Below are 21,399 nucleotides of genomic sequence, written 5' to 3' on the forward strand. Positions count from 1 at the left end.
AGGTTATCATAGGCTCTGATGGACAAAGATAATTATTGGAGATATTAGGAGATGCATGTCTGGTTAAAATAGGGAAGACAACTCCTTATACTGATGAGACTGATAAGTGACTGGAGCAGAGTGACTGGAAAACAACCCAGTGGAAAAGGATCCAGGGGTGCTGGTTGAGAGCCAGCTGAACATGAGCCAGTGTGTGGCCAGGTGGTCAAGAGGGCCAATGGCATTCTGGCTTGTACCAGCAATAGTGTGGCCAGCAGGACCAGGGCAGGGATTTCTGCCTCACTGGGCACTGGTGAGACCACACCTTGAGAGCTGTGTCCAGTTCTTAATCCCTCACTACAGGTAAGATGTTGAGGCACTGCAGCATGGTCAGAGAAGGGCAATAGAGCTTGTGGAAAGTCTGGAGAATGAGTCCTGTGAGGAGCAGCAGAGGGAGCTGGGGGTGTCTACGCTGTCTGTGATGCTCAAGGGGACCATATCAGCCTCTTCAACTGCCTGAAAGGAGCGTGTAGCCAGGTAGCTGCCAGTCTCTTCTCCCAGGCAGCCCCTGACAGGACAAGAGGACATAGCCTCAAGCTCCAGCAGGGGAGCTTCAGGTTGGACATTGGGAAGAATTTTTTAATGGAAAGGGTAGTTAAGCATTAGAACTGGTTGCCCAGGGAGATGGTGGAGCCCCCCTTCCCGAAAGTTGAAGAAATGACTGGTTGTGGCACTTAGCACTATGGTTTAGTTGACATGGTGGTTTTCAGGTGGTGGAGCCACCCTTCCCGGAAGTGTTGAAGAAATGACTGATCGAATCTGGCTTTGAAAGATCCAGAAACAGGGATTTGAGGGTGCACCCAGGTGATCAGGGGAACAGAATTATTACCTTGCAAGAGGAACTTAAAGATCTAGCAACAATGTTTAGACTTGATGATCTTGGAGGTTTTTTCCAGGCTTAATGATTCTGTGATTCTTTGATTCTATGCCTTCACCTGGAGTATCAGATAGAAGTCTGGCTTTCAAAGATCCAGAAACAGGAATTTGAGGGTGCAGCCAGGTGATCAGGGGAACAGAAATATTACTTCGCAAGAGGAACTTAAAGATCTAGCAACAATGTCCAATAGGATATGAAATATTTTCCCCCCATTAATATATGGCACCACTGATCGCAGCAACAGAGTGGGTTAAAAGTCACTTGGTGCAAGATCAGATGAGCACAGATCACTCAAACCTTTGGGGTTGGAAAGTCAGTGTGCTTTTAACTCTAGGAACAGTGAGGTTCATTAGTCATGTCTGCAGTGCCAGGAGGAGGAGGAAGCCCTTTCTAAAATGCAGTTTGATCCAGGAGGGAGTTGTCACCACCAGCATTTCTATCCTCATGCTCTTGCTTTGGTGGTGCTGTTCAGACCTGCTGATTTATCAGATTGTGTTGTGCTAATGGTAAAAACAGTGCCCCAGCATAAATGTGCCTTGCACTCTGGTGAGAGTGGGCGAGAAGGCTGTGAAAGCCTGTTAGGACACTCTGTAGCAGTGTGTGCAGGCTGTAGGTGTGTGAGAACCCTGTGTGCATGCACCCTGGGTAGGTGTATGCACGCTGTGGCTGTGTATGCACACCCTGTAGGTGTATTTACACCCTGTAGCTGTGTATGCACACCCTATAAGTGTATTTACGCCTGTAGCTGTGTATTTACACCCTGTGGGTGTATGCACACTCTATAATGTATTTACACCCTGTGGGTGTGTATTTGTACCCTATAAGTGTATTTACACCCCATAGCTGTGTATTTACACCCTGTGGGTGTGTATGCACACCCTGTAGCTCTGTACTTACAATCTGTAGGTGTATGCACACCCTGTAGGTGTATTTACACTCTATAAGTGTATTTACACCCTGCGGATGTGTATTCGCACTCCGTAGCTGTGTATTTACACCCTGTAGATGTGTATCTACACTCTATAAGTGTATTTACACCCTGCAGGTGTGTCTTTACACCCTGCAGGTGTGTATTTACACCCTATAAGTGTATTTACACCCTTTAGGTGTATATGCACACCCTGTAGCTGTGTACTTACAATCTGTAGGTGTATGCACACCCTGTGGTTGCATATTTACACCCTGTAGGTGTATGCACACCCTATAAGTGTATTTACACCCTGTGGGTGTGTATGTCAGTCTAGAAGTGTATTTACACCCTGTAGCTGTGTATTTACACCCTGTGGGCGTGTATGCACACCCTACAAGTGTATTTACACCCCGTAGCTATGTAAGCACACCCTATAAGTGTATTTACACCCTGAGTGTGTATGCACACCTTACAAGTATATTTACACCCTTCACCTGTGTATGCACACCCTATAAGTGTATTTACACCCTGTGGGTGTATGCATACCCTATAAGTGTATTTACACCCTGTAGCTGTGTATTTACACCCCGTAGCTGTGTATTTACACCCTGTAGGTCTATGCACACCCTATAAGTGTATTTACATCCCGCAGGTGTGTATTTGCACCCCATAAGTGTATTTACACCCTCCAGGTGTGTATTTACACCCCATAAGTGCATTCACACCCCGCAGGTGTGTATTTACACCCCACAAGGCATTCACGCCCGCCGCCGAGCGCACACCCTTTACCCGCGCACGCAGCCCCGTACGGGCGCGCTCCCCGCGGGCTGCAGCGCCGCCCAGCGCTCGCCCGGGGCCGCGCAGGCCGGGAGCTCCGCCCCGCTCCCGCCCCTGCCCTGCGGGCGTGGAGCCTCCGCTCAGCCCGCCCGAGGCCGCCGCTGCCGCTCCTTCCTCTCCCGGCGGCACAGCCCTCCTCAGGTAAGGCGGCAGCGGCGTTTCCCCTTCCCTCCCTTCTGTCCCGGGTCGGTGAGAGTAGCCGGGATCCGGTCCTGGTTCAGTCCCGAGAGCCCCGCCAGCCGTGAGCCGTGTGAGCCCTTGGAGCCGGGCCCGGCAGCGAGCGCGGGGTCCTGGAGCCGCGGTGCCCTGCCGAGTGTACCGCTGCTCGGAGCCCGTCTGCCCCTCGCTAGGAAACCGCTCCCATCCTCTCTTTTCCCGCAGGGAGGCGGCCGGTGGGAGCAGCTCCGTGCCGATGCTGCTGCCGGCCTGGGAGCTGTGCCTCTACGGGCTCCTGACCGTGGGCTCCCACCTCTACGCTTTCTACGAAGCGCACCAAGTGTCTCGAAGTAAGTGTGCGACGTGGGCGTGCTCGCTCGGGCACAGCTTCCCGCTGTGTGAGTTCTCTGTGGTTTGTTTCTACTTTGTTCCTGTGCGAGGAGCCCCGGTGTTCTTCCCATCTCTATGCGACCTGCTCTATGCGAGGAAGCAGTAGGCAGATGCCACCTGAGCAGAGAGCTTTGTCCCAGGGCTTTTTTGCCTTTGAGTGCTAGCACTGCCCATGGTAGTGCTGTCCTCGGATGTGGCTGTCAGGGAAAAGATGAGGGAGACCTCTGAAGCTCAGCTACTCAGATAGGGAAAATTCAGGGAAGTTGGGTTTGCATTGTCTTGTTTTCCCTGGCTAGTCACCAAGAGCTCCTTGCAGGTGGGTGGTTCAGAAACAGCTCTGCCTTCTGATGGTACTTGTCAGGGTCTGAACCTGGAGAGACCCTAGGGCAACTTGGTGTTCCCTGCCTAGAGCTCTGGGGCTCCAGTGCCGAGTTCAGGACTCAGCAACAGTTGGGTTGTCTGTAGAACTTTGGGGTCAGCTTGTTTCCAAACACCTACCTCTGCCTTGTGTAATCTCTTGGTAGCTGCTGTGGTGGCTTGGTTTGGAGCTGTGTATTGCAGAGCAGAGTGGGATTTTAAACAAAGTACAATTTGTAGGTGAAAAGAAGCTGTGTTATAGCACGTTGGTATTTAAATGGAAATAAAGGTTGTATTATAAAAGTATAACAAGTTAGAGAGGCTTTGCAGGGAGTATATATTGCACCTTATTAGGCCTTAATCAACAAGGTTCTACATTAATGACTCTACCTGGCTCTTGGAAGCACTCAAGGAAAGAACAGAAGTGCCAGAAAGGCATTTGCAGAGCAGTGGAAGGAGTGCTGTATAACTCCTTCCACTCCTATAACTGGGTACAGAGCTGTGCACCCATGGTCTTGCACCCAGCAAGTCTTCTGCAGAAGTGGCAAAATGTGGTGGCAAGGGCTCTAGAGGCAGCTTCTCTGAGCAGCTTTTCCCTGTTTTGGCTGTACTGGCCACTCTTGGGTCTGTGCTCCGCTTCTGTTCTGGTGGGAGAAAAATGGCGAGTGAGGATTCATGCAGGTCTTGTGTGCTAAAAGATGGGTTGCTGCTACTGTCCCCATTGCCAGCAGGAATCAAAACACTGGTTCTGGGAAGCTGCTTTGTCATTACTGTGGGGCACAGCTATGCAGCTGGGCCCCCCACCTAGTGAGCAGTGATGTGGTGACTTGCCCTTCCCTGGATATGGGTATCCTCACTGGTGGAGCCCACATGGGAAGGTGTTGCTCTTGAGCAGCAAAGGACCCTCCCCTGACTCTTTCTGCTCTCGTTGCTGTGTCCTTATCAAAGATTTGCTCTTCCCTGCAGAGTATGAAGCTGCAATGGACAGGAGGTTTGGGCTGGACCCAGGAACTCTCTTTCGAGGGCTAAAAAAGGTAGGAGGGGTGACAGCATCTAGTTTTGTGGGAATAATCATACCTCCGTGCCCTTTGCGCATCCAGGCTTCTGATTTAGCTTTAGGAGTTTATAGTAACATGCAGATTTGGATATTTATAGTTAATTTTAGTCTGATGTTTCTGATGAGGAAGGGAGACTGGCTGGATGTGTCTGGATCTGTCTGGATCTAAGAATCATAACCAAAATTCTGTTCCTTTTCTTGATTCCCTGGCTTAAGTGTTTATCCTTTGCTACGTATCTTGATAACCCTCTATTTTACTCTTTGGCCTTAAAACTCTGGTCAACCTTGACACCTCCTGCAGTCTTCTCCCCCTTTTTCTTGTTACTGGGTAATTTGGATAATGCTAAATGTCAATTAACATGCTTTTCTCTTGGTTGGCCTTTAGTACAGCATAGAGGAGAACAGATTTTAAGGTGTAAGGTCTTAAAGAAACATAGTTGGTATTAAAAAAACCCCACAAAATAGTAATAAAACTGGCAGTCCTCTACACCAAACAAAAAACCTGCATCCCTACCTCCCCTTGCTTGCATTTCTTCAAAAGTGTGTGAGGTCAAAAGCAAATAATGCAACTAATCTTGAGGATTGCTTACACAAAAGCAGGAATGCATGTCTGTGTAAGTGTTTTGTGTTTTGTCCTGCCATCACATCTGGTAGTGGACCTTTGATATGTGCTTTTTAGAAACCTTTAAGGCAGTTGACATGAACTTTTAGTGAGGCTCTGTATTGGACAAGGGGCTACTGGCTGATCCCTCTTACCTAATTTAGATAAAAAATCTCCTGCCATAAGTAATTCCAGCTGACCTAACTCCATCTAATTGCAATTAAACTTTGCTGAAATGGGGAGTTAAACTTTTCTTCCAGCAAAGTACCTTTCAACTGAAGTCCTTGGTTTTCCAAAGCAGAGCAGAGTTGCTCTCAGAATCCCTCAGGAGAGCTGAAGTTGCTCAGCTTCAGCACCAGTGTGAGGCTGAGGAGGCGCAACACCATGTAAAGCTCTATTTTCTTGAACTTTGCCCCACTGGAAGTGAAAATGGTGCTGAATTCCCTTCTGTAAGTGATCCAACTGGATTGCTAAAATGGTGTTCCTGAGATGTGGGAGTTCTGTTGGGTACCACACAGCAACTTTATTACGGAGGTATTTGTTTGTCCCTTATGGCCCGATACGCATAGTGACCAGTTCTCTTCATGCCACAGGACCCCATGGACTTTGAGTGGAGCTACTGGATTGAATGGGGAAGGGAACGTATACTTTGGCTTCTGGCTGGTCACCTGCTGGTATCACAAGTGTCCAGGCTCTTGGTGGAGAAGGTATGTAGGCATTTTCTTCACAGTGGGGAGTTTCTGATGGGTTTGTTTACTGTGAACATGGGAAGCTCTGCAGTGAGGCCACTGACAGTAACAAATCTCATCCTGTGGTGTGAATTATGCGTGGCAGTTGGTTGCCTTAATATTTGGAGACTTCAGCCTCCAACATCTAAAAGCCTCTGCCTTGTTGTAAGCCATTAAACAGCATTGTTTGACTTGTACACATAAGAAGGGTGCAGTTGTTCCTTTATGAGGAAAGTATGTAAAGTGATAGCTGCTTGGGTTTTGGCATGATTTCCAAATGATTGTATGATTGTGGGAAATTATCTGTGTGTGGTGTCACACCTGCTAGTCTGGGGAAGGAAAGGAAGAAGTTATGCTCTCCCTCAAATTAGGGAGGCTCTGGTTTTCATGTGATGCTACTACAGAAACACCTTCCCTTTCACTTTTAGGGATACAGTTGGGTTTCTGTGTTTTTTCATCTGTGTTCCTCACCTTGTTGAGTATATTTGTCTCTACTGCAGAACCTGTGTAGGCAGCACAGGTATTGAGTGCCTTTTTTCTTTAGAAATAATTAAACTAAAAGATTGTTAACTTTTCTTTTTCTGACAGTATAAACCATGGTGCTTGATGGTTTATGGAATGGCTGCCTGCTGGTTGTTACTGGGAATCAAGGGCTTTGCTGTCATTTTGTTACATGCAGCTATTTCCTTTGCTGTGGCTCAATTTCAGCTGTCACTCCTGACATGGTTGTGCTCCCTTATCCTTCTGTCCACTTTACGCATACCAGCCGTGGAAGAAACCAAGGTAATGTGAGAAGGACTAATTAAGCATCAAATTAATTATGGTGATGGTTGTCCATAATGGCATCTATCTCCATGGCAGCATACTGTCCCTTCAGTTGATAAACGCAGGGGTGGTTTGAGGAATCCTAAGCAGTAGCACTGCAGTGACTCATGCTGGAGCTGCTCAAGTTAAAGTCACATTTTTCTATCATGGTGGCCAGTGCATTGGAATAAAAGTATGTTCCTTTATGTGTAAGTGGTATTCAGTAGAGCTGGAGTATGACAATACTTTACTAGTGCTCTGTTAAACACATTTCATTGGAACTCTAATCATGCCAATTTAAGGTGCTGGGTTTTGGGTTTGTATCCTGGAGTTACTCAGTTAAGCATGTCTGTACTTATTGGTGACTGTGACTTCTGCAGGGGGGGAGATTTTCTCCTACAGTTTGATTTGTACCAAATGAGTTACTCGCATCAATTAGCTGGAAGCAAGCTCAGTTTTACTCTTCATCTAGTGTATTTTTCTGGGTAGTACAGATATGGAAAAACTGTTGACCAGTTGTGAAGAAGTGTCCTGCTGTATTTTATTGGACCAATGAGAAAAACAGGACATTGGTTATAAGGGCTGTTGCCCTGATGTTCAGAGAGGGGGAATGAATGTGTAGAATCTGTTTATGTGCTGTGGTCAGTTTTGTGGTTTGCTCTGCTGAGGAGAGGGCCCAGTGCAATACAAAATGGCAGTCTAAAAAGCTACATTTGCTGATGTTTCCAAGTTTTTTGTGATGATAGGTTTTTGTTGCTGGCAACATGCGTGATACCAAGTGTCAAAGTATCAATAAATGCTCAGTAACACTTTTTCCAGCCTTAAGTTGTCTCAGGAGTGACTGATTCTCTTCACATCTAGCTTCAGCCCTAGTAATCCCTTGGCTGTTAATTGTGTTGCCTGCTGGTTTGAATATTGTAGTACTGGTCTAAATCTGAGGTAGATAATGTTTCATTTATGTAAGAAGAACTCTCCTGCTGTCCTGGTACCTCACAGCCTAACATGTTTCTGAAATCAAGCTGTTGTCCCTTTGTGCTGGCTGCAGTAGCTATGGAGGGCCTTTTTCCATCAAAAGACATTGCTTGTTGTTCATGTGTTTAATGCTGTTCACTTAAGATTCATTCCCACTGCTATTGGCTTTAGTTTCTTCCTGCTGCTGCTGACCCCAAAAGTTGAGATCTGACTAGACATTGCTGCCTTGCCATTGAGAAAACACAGCGTTGCACCATCATGACCTGGCTTTGTTTTGTTTTGCAGAGAAAATGGTATGACACTGAAAATGAATATTATCTGCTGCTCTTCACTGTGTCTGTCCGCTGCCTCTTCTGCACTAGCTTCAGCCTGGAGTACTGCTGGCATGGACCTGCCCAGAAGGCATCCCACTCATTCCCCTGGATGCTGGCTTATGTGTTTTACTATCCTACATTCCACAATGGACCCCTCGTGAATTTTGATGAATTCAGTAAGCAGGTAACAGTGGTTGTTGTTTGGGTGTCTAAAGCTGTCTTCCACATAATTATAAAATCAAGAAATAATACTATGGGAATGTTACAATTTTGAGTAATTATGAGAATTTTTGTAGTGTCCTGTAGATCAGCTTTTAACACAAACCTGCCTCCCCAAGTTCTTCTGCTTCACAGGATGCTTTTGTCTGACATCAGATTCATCCCTCCAACCAGGGAGCCAGTGACATGCTTCATTACATTTGGAAGAGTGTTCATAATTTTAGCATGCAGCTTCTGGACTTTTTTTTGTCTTCATCAGGTGAAATAAAGCTAATGTTTTCATCATAAGCTTGGTATTAACTCTGAAATGGATTTCAGAGCCACAGAAAGCTGGTAGATTGTATTGGGAGTTCCTGAAAAAGTTCCTGAAAACTCCAGTTTCTCCTCACATTGATGTGAAAACAGCTGGTGGCTTACTAGGAGCACTTTGCTTCAACTTGTTTAAAATGTAAGACCTACAAACTGTAGTGAATGCTTTCCTTAGTCCCTTGCAGGCTTCTTTTTAAGCCTGCTTTTTATATGATGGGAAAAGTCCATGTTTTCATCCTTTATTGCTTTCCATATTTTCTTACATACTTGAGTAAAAGTGGTATCACAACCTGTTATGTCTATAGTTAAAATTATTGGGTCAAAGTAGATTAGTGAACATTTCAAACCATAAAACTGCTTTTTCAGTTTATGATTAGAAGCTTAGGGATTGCTTTCTTCTGTTTATATTTGGGAATTTTCTGTTGAAGCCAAAGCAAATACTGGACTTTATGAAAGTGAAACTAGATTCTGGTGGATCTATGAGTGAAAAGTCATATGCTCATTTGCTTTCACTTGCTTTGGAAGATGCAAGGTTGGATGTTATCTTGGGCTGGAAATTGTGGGAAAAGTCCACATAGACTTGCATAGAAACTGAGATAATATTTTTTTTCACTAATTATTGTTTTGTAGCTTTTGAAGTGTGTTAAATACCACCTAAATCCTTGTACACCAGGAGAGGGACAGTTGTACTTTCTTTCCAAGGATGGTTTCAGAAGACCTATGAGACTCCCAAGCTGAAAACAGCTTGGGGATAGCTGATAAGAAAAATTGTGGGAGCCTTGCTTTGAAACTTAGCTCACCTGATATAGCTTAGCAAAGAACTATGCAAAGAGCACATGTATTCTTGGTGTAAGAAGAAAAAGGAAGATTGAGAATAATATGTCTGTATTTGCAGAAGGTTCTTCTTAAATATGTACAGATATGCATGGTTAAAACCATGAAGAAGATGGAACAAACTGAACAACCCTAATGTGTTTTCTGAAGAGTATTGTCAGAGCTCTTACCTGAGCAGAGGGTATTTACCTTGGCCAAGGAGATCAGAAAAGGATTTCAAAGGATGTAGTTCCCAGCAGTTGATTTAAAATGCACAATACAAAGAGAATCTTTATTGATGTTGTTGGAAGAGACCACTCTCAGAACCCCTTAACTGAAGCTGAGACTGGGATGAGGGTTTCTGCTGAGCACACTGGAAAGCAGAAATTCTGGAGCTGGAGACAGTGAACTGCTGTGTGACCCAAAGAGTGTAATAGCAGATGAGTTGGTTACTTCTCTTGTATGTGCATTTTTGGTGGCCAGTTACAGACTGGAGAAGGAAATGTTGCACACAATAATGGATGTATAATGCATGACTGAATTTTTAGGCAATCCTATGTTTCTGGGTTTTGATTCTATTCTCTTTTATTTTGGAAAGGTGGTGCAATAATATGCCAATGTATTTACTGCAGTTAGCAGTCTAAGATTTTGGAGCCTCTTGAGAAGCCTGTCAACTGCATTAACTTGCACTTCCATTTTCTCAGCACGTTCTGTAGGTCTTCCTGACTTTGGCAATGCAATGGGAGAAAAATTAAGAACTGTCCTCAGTTATCGATTCTCTGCAGCTGGTAGAAGTTGGAGATATTTTAAGACTAAGCACTCATTGTTCCTGTTTGGAAGGCTGCTGCTTGGAAAACCTTCTTCATAGCTGTAGTTTCTTTAATCTTTTTATATTATCTCCAGAGGTCAAGTTGCAGGAGTTAAAGTCTCATGTCTGGATTTTGTTCAGGTTAACAGCAGTTGGCCTTTTTTACAACAGTTAGTTGCAATGTGCATACACGTTTGTCTTCTTGTTGGTTAACACTGCTTGCTGAGATTGAGAATGGAGACTAGTCTCCCTCAAGAGTGTGTGAGGAATTTCCAAATGGTGTAGTCAAAAGTTCCCAGGATGAGTATTTTAGTAAAATGGTCAGTTTTTTGCCAGGTAACCTTTTTGGATTTCTTCTTTAGATGAGGAGACAAGAAGCTTTCAGTGTGAAGACCAATCTCAGCATCTTAATTGTGGGCATAATTCGTATTTTCTTTTGGTGGTGCCTGGCTGAGCTGATGATTCACCTCATGTATATCCATGCTCTCTACAGTAGTGCTCTGCCTTTGGAAACTGCATCTTACTGGGCCTTGGGTGAGTATAGCAATAGCAGAAATCTTTCTTCTTTCCACAGTTCAAGAACCCCAGTCTGCATCTCTTTTATGTCCACTTGTAGGTTCTTAAATGTAGCACATTATAGCCAGCCACTGTCAGAAAGGTGGTCTACAGACTCTTAATATAACATGTGGATTTTCCATAAGCTTAGTTGAACTTATTGAGCTGGTTCCTAATTTAAAAAATATTCTGTACTTTTTTCAGTCTAGAGTATGTCTCTAAACTTTGGTCTAAAGTGATTCTCCCCCTCAAGTCATAGAAGTGGACACTTAAAAGGAGTTTATTTATTGTGGGGATGAAGAAGAGAGATGTTAGTTTTATCTTCTTCTGATTGATGTTTCTATGCATTCATGCTGAAAGAAATAGTAGAGGGAAGGACTTGCAAATAAGATAACCTGGAAGTAGTAGTCAGTGCCTCTCAGTTCTGTTTTCCTGCTTGGCTTCCCCCACTTCTATCCTCTCTGCAGCTCCCTGGTATTTCATTAAAACGCCCAACTGTGAGGAAAAAGAATGCTGACAAATGCAGTGTAAATCAGCAAGAGCTTTAGGTGATGGTATGTAAGCAACTGGCATATGTGGTTGATTTGATTCCTGCCCCCAATTCTGCAGCTGTATCACCAAATAGGAAGAAAAACAGCAAAGAAACCCCAGACCTTAAAACTTGTTTCTGAAAGAGCCTTGGTGATTTCTGACTTGCAGGAGGTGTCTCTTACCCCAGGGATTGACACACACACTGGTACAGGCCTGTCCAGCAGTTGCTGGAGCTCACCTGTGTCACCCCAGTGTGTGTATGTTGGAGAACACTTGGACTGCATTGGACTCTGGTCAGCAGAGGGCAATGTGTGCACTCTCTGTGTACCCCTGGCTGTATACATACACACTGGATACATGTTTTAGTATATAATTTTTATATCTAAAAAACGGCAAGGGCAGATGGAGAGCAAGAAAGGGAGAGGTATGCCTTAGTGGTTGTTTGTTCTACTCCTCAGTCACTGTTTAGAAAGGGAATTCTGACTTTTCATTTTCTATTCTAAACGTCAGTTCATTGATGAGTGCTCCTAGTGCTTGAGTGTGTTACAAAAAGCTGGCCACTTGATAATGCAGGGAAGGCTCCAGAATTAGAGATTAAATATTCCAGCAGTGGTCCTACTGATGGATTCCTCCCTCCCTTCTAGACTATCAGTGTTGATTTTATAGGGAGGAGAAAGAGTTATGTTATAGACAACGGCTAAGCTGTCTGTGTAATTTGATGAAATAGTGTGTTATCCTAAGAATTAAAATGCATTTTGAACAGAGCTTTAGAAAAGGTGAAAATGCCTCAAAGTAACAGGAGGTGAAAGCTATTGTTAGAGCAAGTTTGGACTGTAAAGATGCCTGAAGTCAAATTAAATGATCGTATTTTCACAAGCTGCCTGTGCAGATCCTGCCTTTAGGAGAGGTGTATTCAAAAGGTAACCCTATTCTCACTGAGCCTTGTTTTTGTAATAATGTAGGTAGGTGTTTAAAATATACTATAAATGAGATTTTGAGCTAGAAGTTGGTCACTTAATGTTTTCTCTGCAGGTTTTATCACAATGATTATATAGGTTTCCTTAGACTCAAATCAGTGATAGGTCACTCTTGTGACTTGCTTTAGGGAGCTACCAATATAAGAGTATGGGTACTGGTAATAATTTACTGTTAAGTCTCACTGGACCCTTGTGGATCTTACCATGCTTCTACACCAGTTCCTGTACAGAGCCAAACACTCTCCTCTGTTACTTTGCATGCAGTGTTATTGGAACTAATTTTATCAGATAACTGATAATTAGTCTTATGACCAAGGAGGCAGCTTGCTGTTGACTCAGGAGGATTATCCATGGTATGTAAGCCTTTCTGCACTGATGGGGTTTGTTCATTTTGGGTGTTCTGTTTGACTACAGCAGCTTCAAAACAGCATGGGACATCTATTTACACTGTGATGTCTGGCTGCCCTGATTGCTGGCAAACTTAAGGGAAAGGCTGTGAGGCTGTTCTGCAGTCACCTCTAATTTGGGAGCTTATATCTGCTACTGCTTTTTTTTTTTCTGGGATAACTTTGAACAATGGGCAGTAAATGCCAGAAGTGCAGGCAGGACAACCCTGCTGTGAGGTTTTGTTCTCAGCACCTAAGGGCAATGTCAGTCTACTCCTTATGACTGTGAAGCTACAGTGTGTTCTGCATCACTGTGTGGTGTTCCTGTAAGGTGAGACAACAAAGAAATAAAAAAATACCCCAAAATTAAACCCTGAGTTACAATGCTTGTTAAAAAAATGCTGGTGTATAATGCTGCCATTTATGGCCATGTAAAGTAGAAGTGTTGAAGTGGCCTAAACTAACATTACTAAGGGCACACAGGCATAAAATTAAAAAAATAGTAGGAGAATGTTACCCAGCAGTAAAAGAAGTATTTTCTCTTGAGTGGATGGAATCAGAGGCGAATGAGTTTCTAGAAGCAGCAACATACCAAGTGGTGCAATATAGCTTTTCAATAACCAAATATTAGGTCCCACATCCATAACAGAATGAGGAATATGATGGGGCTGTATCCAACTCTATGGCTGTTTGCTATATATGTATGGTCCTTCAGTTTTGTGGAAGGGATGTTAATGTCTGAACACAGAATTAATTTAAAGATGTCAGCTGTGCAATCACAGAACTTTTATTTATTGGTCCCAGGAAGCCATTGTTTGGAGAATGTGAGCATTTTCCAGAATTCACAAATCACTGTGTCTCTGTTCACAAATGTTTGTGTCTGTAGATAGTTAGCTATTGACATACTGAGCAATATCAGGGCATTTGTGCTTTTTTAATGACAACTATCAAATGCAGTGTTTATAGCAATTCTGTGGTTTTGTGTTGGTGCTGCATCTCATTCTGGTAGCATCAGTCAGATTGGCTGAAAGAATTGGGTGCTTTCAGAATTAATGGCACAGCAGGAAGACCCATATTCCCTGTTAATGGAAGCCATGATAGTTCAGTCTTCTCAGTTTTAACATTAATTTGGAATAATTTTCTGCCTTTACATTTTACACTGTAAAATGTAGGCAGGCATCAAGAATAAAAACCACTATGAATTCCAGTAATCCAGTATTCTGATGAATTGCAGCATATCAGAACAATAGCTACACTGTGCCAGCTCAGAGGTTCATCTGTTCTATGGAGTAATTTTTGGATATGCTATGTAATGAATCAAGAGGAAAGAAATGAGTAAAAGACAGGTAGATTGGTGATCCTTTTCAATGTCTGTTCTTCAGGCTTCTGCAGCTCAATGACAAATCCACTGACATGTGGTAATGGGGAGCTTAATAGCATTGGTTGAAAGAGCTCAAATTGAAACAAGTGATTCTTTTTTTTCTTTGCTATGACAACGTAGACTATCAATGGTAAAATTCACTCTGCTGAGGTACATTCTATTGTATAGAAACTGAAATGTGTGTTGTTAGGTCATTTGTGTGTTAAGTCTGATTCTGAAAATGCAGCTGTTGGAAGAAGCACTGCCTGTATTTCCCTGATGAGGCTTCACATTTATCCTGGTGATTCAGCACCATCTACTTATCCCTGCTCATCTGAGCAGAGCTTTGCGTCCATCTGGCAAGGTACAGGGAATGATGGAAGACACAAGTGTGTATGAAAATATGTTGTTGAATATAATTGTTGCACTGGATTAATCTAGATCCTAGTAGCTCCTGCAGCTGTGAAAATATGTTTTGCTAGGAATCTGTCTGTGCTTTGTCAGAGATGTGTGATGTATAGGTACACATCTGGACGTACACACGTGATAGAGGGTTGTGAATTCCCTGTGGGTTTCATGTATCGGTCCTAGCCGTGTGCGGTCCTTTTGTTCTAGTGAAGCATGCCCGAGGTACTGGCAAGTGTCAATTATTAACTAGACTCTACTACTACGAGGTACTGGCAACTAGCTATCACAGTGTCAATTATTAACTAGACTCTACTACTTCAGAAGGGTATTTTCATATGAGTGGCATGTAAGTCAGTCTAGAATATGGTCTGTTCAAAGGTGGAGCCACATGGCTTAATCTGTAGTTGCTGATCCCATGTTTTAATTTGTTAGAAGAAGAAACGTTATGTATGTTCTTCTTTGGCAGTGAGACCTACAGAGCAGTCTGTGTAAATTTGATGTAGGGTGCTGGTTTTGTTGTGTTTGCAGTTTTTTATGATACGTCCACAGATAGGAAGTAGATTCCTGAGTTAATTTTCAGAAGCATGCAGCATTTTGCTGTTGAAATGAGGGGATCTGTTCATCTAAGTAGTAGTGAAGACTAAGAGGGGGTCTTAGATTTTTTCCATCCTGGAAGATAATGATAAGGAGAAATTAATGAAATATTTGGCATCTTAAGGTCTGTTTGAAAGCTGGAAATATAAACACAAATCAGAAAATTTAGATTTTTTTTCTAAAATACTAAGTTGTTCCCTGTTTTGTAGAAAGAAGTGTTCATGTGTGTAAGTTTTCTTTTTCTAATCTTTCCTGTAGGCTAAATTTCAAGATCCTATTGGTTTTTAACCTACTTCTTTGACTACTTTTCTTTTTACTCATGCATGTTGTGGCTTAATCCCAGCTAGAAACTGAACACTACACAGCTGCCCACTCCTTTTCTTGGAGAGGTGTGAAGAGAATTGGAAGAATAAAACTGAGAATTTATGGATTGAGATAAAGGCAGTTTAATAGGTAAATAAAAAGCTGCATGCATAAGCAAAGCAAAAGAAGGAATTAATGCCTCGCTTCTCTGGGCAGTCAGGTGTTGGATCTGCCCCAGGGAAGCTGGGCTCTGTCATGTACATTGGTTACTTAGGAAGACAAATGCCATCACACTGAACATCCCCCTTTCTTATTCCCCTAGCTTTATATGCTAAGCATGAGTATATGGTATGGGATACTCCTTGGGTCAGTTGGGGTCAGCTGTCCTGGCTGTGTCTCCTCCAAGCTCCTTGTGCACCCTCAGCCTTCTCACTGGTGGAGGGTGAGGAGCAGAAAAGACTTTGACTCGCTAAACCCTGTAGTAACAAAAGCATCTCTCTGCTTTCAGCAATGATGTTTTGTGGACAAATCCAAAGCACAACCCCACACTGGCCACTGTGAAGAAAATTAACTATCCCAGTAAAAACCAGTGCAATGTGATAACTCTTTATTTAGAGCGTCTTTTCCTGCAACTATTTACTATTGAACATAGTGCTTACAGTAGGTGTTTTCATATAATGGTTTGGGTTGGAAGGGACCTTAAAGATCATCTAATTCCAACCCCTTTGCCATGGGCATTCCTTCCACTAGACCAAGTTTCTCTAAGTCCTTGGGAGTATTCATGGTAGGTGTCTTTAAAGCATGTGTGTGCTTGAAAAGCCTTCTGGTTTACTTTAACTTGGAAGACCTGTCTATGCCTTGACTGCAAGTCCCTTGACAGTTCTGTTCAGTCTTGTTTAAGTAATTTCACTTTGGAACCTTTATGTTCATTCAGCTTTCTTTAAAAATAAGCACTTAGCATCCAGGACAAACACTGTGGTACTTTTCTGCCACTACTCCATTCACAATTTCTTGCTTCTTGTGTGCTGGTGGAAGGCTGAGTTATTTTGAACTTGATGATATGGCCCCACATTCTGAGCTGTTATAAATGTCTGCTTCCCATTAGATTTCTGCCACGTGTCAGTAACCCTTTTGAAATGTGACTGCACATTTATCTCTTTTTAGTGGAACCCCTCCTGGTACTTGACAGAAAGAAACATCTACAATCACTAATGACATAGGGTCAATGTAGCTGCAAAAAGGGTAAAGTTGTGATGCTATGCTGATAATGAAATTGCCTTCTAAGTTTCAGTTGACCATGACTTTTGGTGTTGGCTTAAGGACAGAAAAATGTCAAGTGTGATCTGTAATATCTAGATGCAAACATTTTGTTGCTTGCTTATGAAAATACTCTATTTGCTAACTTCTGTCAAAAACTACTAGTCAGAATTTTGAGAATGTGTTGACTAAAATTAAGTAATGTGAATATTCTAATTTGTCATGATCTTTGTTTCAAAGCTCTGTGAAACTTAGGAAATGCAGTTTTGCAGTAAACTTAAGGTTAAGAAAAATATCGGAAGGTCTATAAATACATTTTTAAAGCATAGGAAAACTTAGAATTTTTTAAGGATTGGGAAATGATACATTGAAAATACCAACTTCTATAAAAGTCAATTGCTTTAGTCTGGGATATCAAACACCTTGACTGTTGAAATGCATGGTATTAAGATCGGATACTTTACCTTGATATTTTATCCCTTAACGCATTCTGTTTAAAAAAAAAATCTGAACTTTGAATCCTTTGAATTAATTTATTATTGAGAAAAGATAGAATCTTGGCATTGTTTTTTTCCTCTTAGGTGTGTTATAATATACATTTGATATGGCTTGTTTCCAATTTAAAATAATGCTCATGTGTGTGGAGGAATTATTATATCAAGCATTAGAGAATAAATTATGTGATATTGTTAATGAATTTGATTGTTAATTTCATGCTTCTAAATCAGGTGAAGCAGTTTGCTTCTGGCTCCTTTGTGCAAGTGAGTGAAGCAAATGCAAAGCAGCAGGAATGTCTTAGGCATGCAAGAAGGTTTAAAGCCTGTGCCTGTTGCCAGTGCAGCCCAGCTATTGTGTGGCTGTGAATCTTGCCCTTAGTTTTCCCAGCGTGGCCAGAACTTTCCTACTGCTGGCATGAGCTCAAGACCAATGAGAACTTGAGCTGTGTATTTTGATAGGGACCTTTGTGTTGCTGTTTTTGTGAGTCTTAGAGTTGCCCCTCGCAGAGTAGCTCCTGTGTGCTAGGTGTGACTATGATATGATGTCTGTGTTTAGGATGCCAGTGCTCCTGAGCTGCCTGTTAGTTACAGTAATGGCAACCAAGATGTGTGTTATTTGGGATGGTGAAAATGCCTTTTTTTCCTCAACTTGAATAGTATGACTTCTTATCCATGAACTCAATATTTCATCATTATATTTAAAATCGAATTTATTGATTTTTTTGGGTCTCAGAGTGGAAGCCTGTTTCTAAATACCTTTCCATCAAGCACAGCCAAAGGATTTTGAATTTTACTACTCCACAGACAGCTGTGATCTTCATAATTGGTTTGTGTGGGTGTCAGTATTCAGTTCTCCAATGAAATTTGTCAGAAAAGAAATGAGACACTGAATGAGAAGGGAATTAAAGCAGAAATTTGGCTGTACAGATGATTTAGCAGTAATCTAATGTGGAGCTAATTGGCTAGTATCCAAATTGTGCTTCTGATTGTTTGTTTTCCTCTGGGGAAAAATGTTATTGAATACTTGATGCCTGCTTCCCTGAAGTAAAATAACATAAGCTTCATATCTGGGTATTTTGTTCTAACATCAGTTTTTATCTTGTATGGCACAACTGTTTCTTATCATGTGCATGGATTATGATATCAGAACTAAAAATGTTGGATTGTTGTAGCAAAATAGTGGCCATGTGTAGGTCAGCATGAACTTTGCATTTTACGTTATTAGTGCCAGAATTTCACTCTAGGTTGTTATACAGTAGATTAATTTTTAATGCTTAGCTTTTGGTTGTCATCCATAGTATTTTCATTAGTCAGCAGAATGCAATAGAGATGTTCCCCCTGCCCCACCCCTTAAAAAAAAAGACAGGTTATTTAAATGTTCATGGAGTTGTACTGCTGGAGTCAGATTAAAAACTTTGTCTCCAAGGACAGTCTGCTGGAAGGCTTTAAAATTGTGTTGAATGTCTAAAGTCCTTCAGTCAAGTTAGGTAATATAGCTGAGCAAAAGCAGAGCACTGGAGTAGAAGGAGATGTAACAATTGCATTTTATAATTTTTTTCTGTATTGAAGTATAATTTTAGTTTTCCTTCTTTGTGGTGAGATCTTCCATATGTCAACTGTCAGATGGAGAAGTTCACCAAGTCGCTGGGTCCTTGAGAATTGACCTCACCAGTTTCTCTAAAGGTGTTGGCCTCTGCTTTTTACTGTATTTTTACTTATTGGTCAATACCACTTTTTTCAACAAAGAACATTTAGAATGTTAGTAGGACTCATCTTCCTTTATAATGCATTTGAAGGTTGTTACTTGATTTTCATCTCAGATCTGTGTAAGATGCTGGAGTTTGTGTCATAACCTGAGATTGTGAGCAAGCACAGTGATGAAATTTCTACTTTGGAATTAGGGCAGCTACAGGACCTTAAGGAGACCTTTGTGCGTTTAAAATCTGAAATATGCTTTAAGCATTATGCCAAGTGGAGTTCCAGTTTTCTATGCCTTGGATGCAGCAGAAGGGCATCTTGTAGTGATGCCTTAGGTTTTAGCTTTGATATTTTTTAGATTCTGTACTGCATTTGTGTGCAGTTCTGAGCTTCACATTAAAGGATGGTAAGCTCTTTTTACAGAGCAGCTGACAAAACAATTCCTTTCCTAGCTTGGGACCAAGGACCAAAGTACCCAAATCTCAGGCCCAGGAGCATAAACACTGTGGACTGAAGAGAGGAACAAGAAGGATGTGACTTCATAACCTAAAGCTATAATTGGACAATTAACTCCAATATGATAATGGACCAGAACTTATAAAAGTGAGAGACCTTGTGACCAGTCATCTATTTCATGACCATTTTGGGTGCATCTTGGATGTAGCCCTGGCTGGGCTCTTGTACTGCCCAAGGTGTATCCATTGAGGCCTTTTAATAAATACCTACTTTATTCTTTAACTCTGTCTAGTCTCTGTTCCAGGTCAGCCTTCACAAGGCATCAGTAGGGGTATTTTTTTTGGGTGAGTCAATCTGACGGGGCATGGAATGTTTGTGGGGATGTCAGGATAACATGCAGCTATAACCATTGTTTATGGCTGTTCTGGAGCAACAAATGTAGAGTGGTTGGTTAGGTTTTTTTTTGCAAAGATAAATTTACTGTCCCTGTGGTAAATGTGCGTTGCTTATATTGGTATATTCTGACTTTTAGCTCAACATAAGTCAGTTGGTTTTTTTCATGGCAGTCAACACCCACAGTTCAGTGATTTTTGAGAGTGAAACTACAGATGCAGATTTGTGCCTTCATGCTGGAATGATGGTACACATTTTGTATATTTGCCTGATGTCATAAATGCATGGGCTTGTGTGCTGTGTCTCTTGTGAAGAGAAATGTTGTGTATCCCATCAAGCAATGGTGCTTGCCTTAGTTCTTGGAATAATTGCTGTTTGGAGGTAATCAGTATTGACAGGTTTTTAAATGTTTCAGGACTTTTTTAAGGTATGTTTTGTTGTTTGCTTTTTTTTTTTTTCTTTTAGGTGGCCTGGCTTTAGCTCAAGTACTTTTTTTTTATGTGAAGTATCTGGTTCTGTATGGGGTTCCTGGCCTCCTCCTTCAAATGGATGGACTCAAACCTCCAGCTCTGCCTTGCTGTGTGAGCCTGATGCACAGTTTCACTAAAATGTGGAGGTTAGTCATTGCTGCTTTTCGGGCAATTTATTTCTGATACATGACAGTAAGGGCATGCCTGTGTGTTCATTCTCACATACATGTTTGCTTTCCTGTCCTTGTGCTTTTTCTCTCACCCTCATTATTCATCTTTCATGCTTTTTAAATGGACTTCAACTTGATGGTTACTTTTTTCAGGCTGTGGAATGATAAGGGCAAGTACCCATCTCAGCATTTTCATCCTTTTAATTGCTGGAGTTAGACTCAACCTACCTAGTTAATATAGCAATCATTTTTTCCAGTTATTTATGATTTTTTTTTTTCAGTCTGGGTCTAAACCCTACATTTCAGCTTGAAATCCTTCTAGAGACTGAAAATAAATGCTTGATTAATCACATGAGGAAAGCTGGAATTATAATATTTTAGCATGTAGAGTCATATGGTAGAGGAAGTGTCGAACATGTTGAAAGTACTATGAAAATGGTACTCATTTGTAAAGTAGGATGAATTTCTGGATCTGCTTTGCTTTTACAGGAGTTTCAGCACAATATTTCTTCAAAAACCTATGAATTCTATATCTTATATTTGCTTTAAATCAGTGTTCACTGAAGTATTTTCACCAAAAACTGTCTCCTACGTGGATTCTGCTAAATGTTTACCTTCTGTATAAGAGTGGATTCACTTGACTTCTCCCTTGTTTTCCTCTGCACTAGCCAATATTCCTTCAGGCTGTGGGATTCTCTGCCCCAGACTTCTAAAAACATTCCCCTAATGGTTTAGACTTGTCAGTCTTTTGTGTAGAGGCTTCTTTCCTGTTGTGTTAGTGCAGAGCCTGCCAGAACAGTGCTGACTCCATCTTGTCTCTCACTGCTTTGCAATATGAATAAAGCTTTTAATTTTAGTCATTAAAACAGTGGGCCTGCTGTTATCAGAGTTTTATTGGATGAGATTTTAATTTTGTTTTCAGCTTGAAGCTAGCTGTAACAAGAAGGCTTTATAGTTTATAATAGTTGGCAAGTGTAAATCTGAAGTATTCAAAGAAATGCATCAGGAAGAGTGCAGAAAACAGATGAATTATTAAAAATTATTTGAGCTACTAACAACTGCTTTGGTTTAAATGCTCTTTCAGAGTTTGCACTGAACTTCTGACCTATGGAGTTAATATAGAAATCTGTCATTTTTACCAGGCACTCTCATG

At 41.8% G+C, this 21,399-nt stretch overlaps 1 protein-coding gene across 3 annotated transcripts in view; it reads left to right on the forward strand.

Annotated features, from left to right (window-relative positions):
- Positions 1-21,399, forward strand: part of HHAT (hedgehog acyltransferase) — a 194,963-nt gene that overhangs the window by 43,771 nt on the left and 129,793 nt on the right. The window contains exons 1-8 of one of the 3 annotated variants that reach the window (XM_039697797.1): positions 2,718-2,804; positions 3,045-3,169; positions 4,533-4,600; positions 5,818-5,931; positions 6,541-6,735; positions 8,014-8,226; positions 10,554-10,725; positions 20,072-20,222. In XM_039697797.1, coding sequence (XP_039553731.1) covers positions 3,076-3,169; positions 4,533-4,600; positions 5,818-5,931; positions 6,541-6,735; positions 8,014-8,226; positions 10,554-10,725; positions 20,072-20,222 — 1,007 coding nt within the window. In that variant the 5' untranslated portion in view covers positions 2,718-2,804; positions 3,045-3,075. The other 2 variants (XM_039697799.1, XM_039697798.1) reach the window with 2 other exon arrangements.

Source organism: Passer montanus, unplaced genomic scaffold (assembly GCF_014805655.1).
Source record: "Passer montanus isolate IOZ18808 unplaced genomic scaffold, ASM1480565v1 scaffold12, whole genome shotgun sequence".
In the NCBI taxonomy this organism is placed as follows: Eukaryota; Metazoa; Chordata; class Aves; order Passeriformes; family Passeridae; genus Passer; species Passer montanus.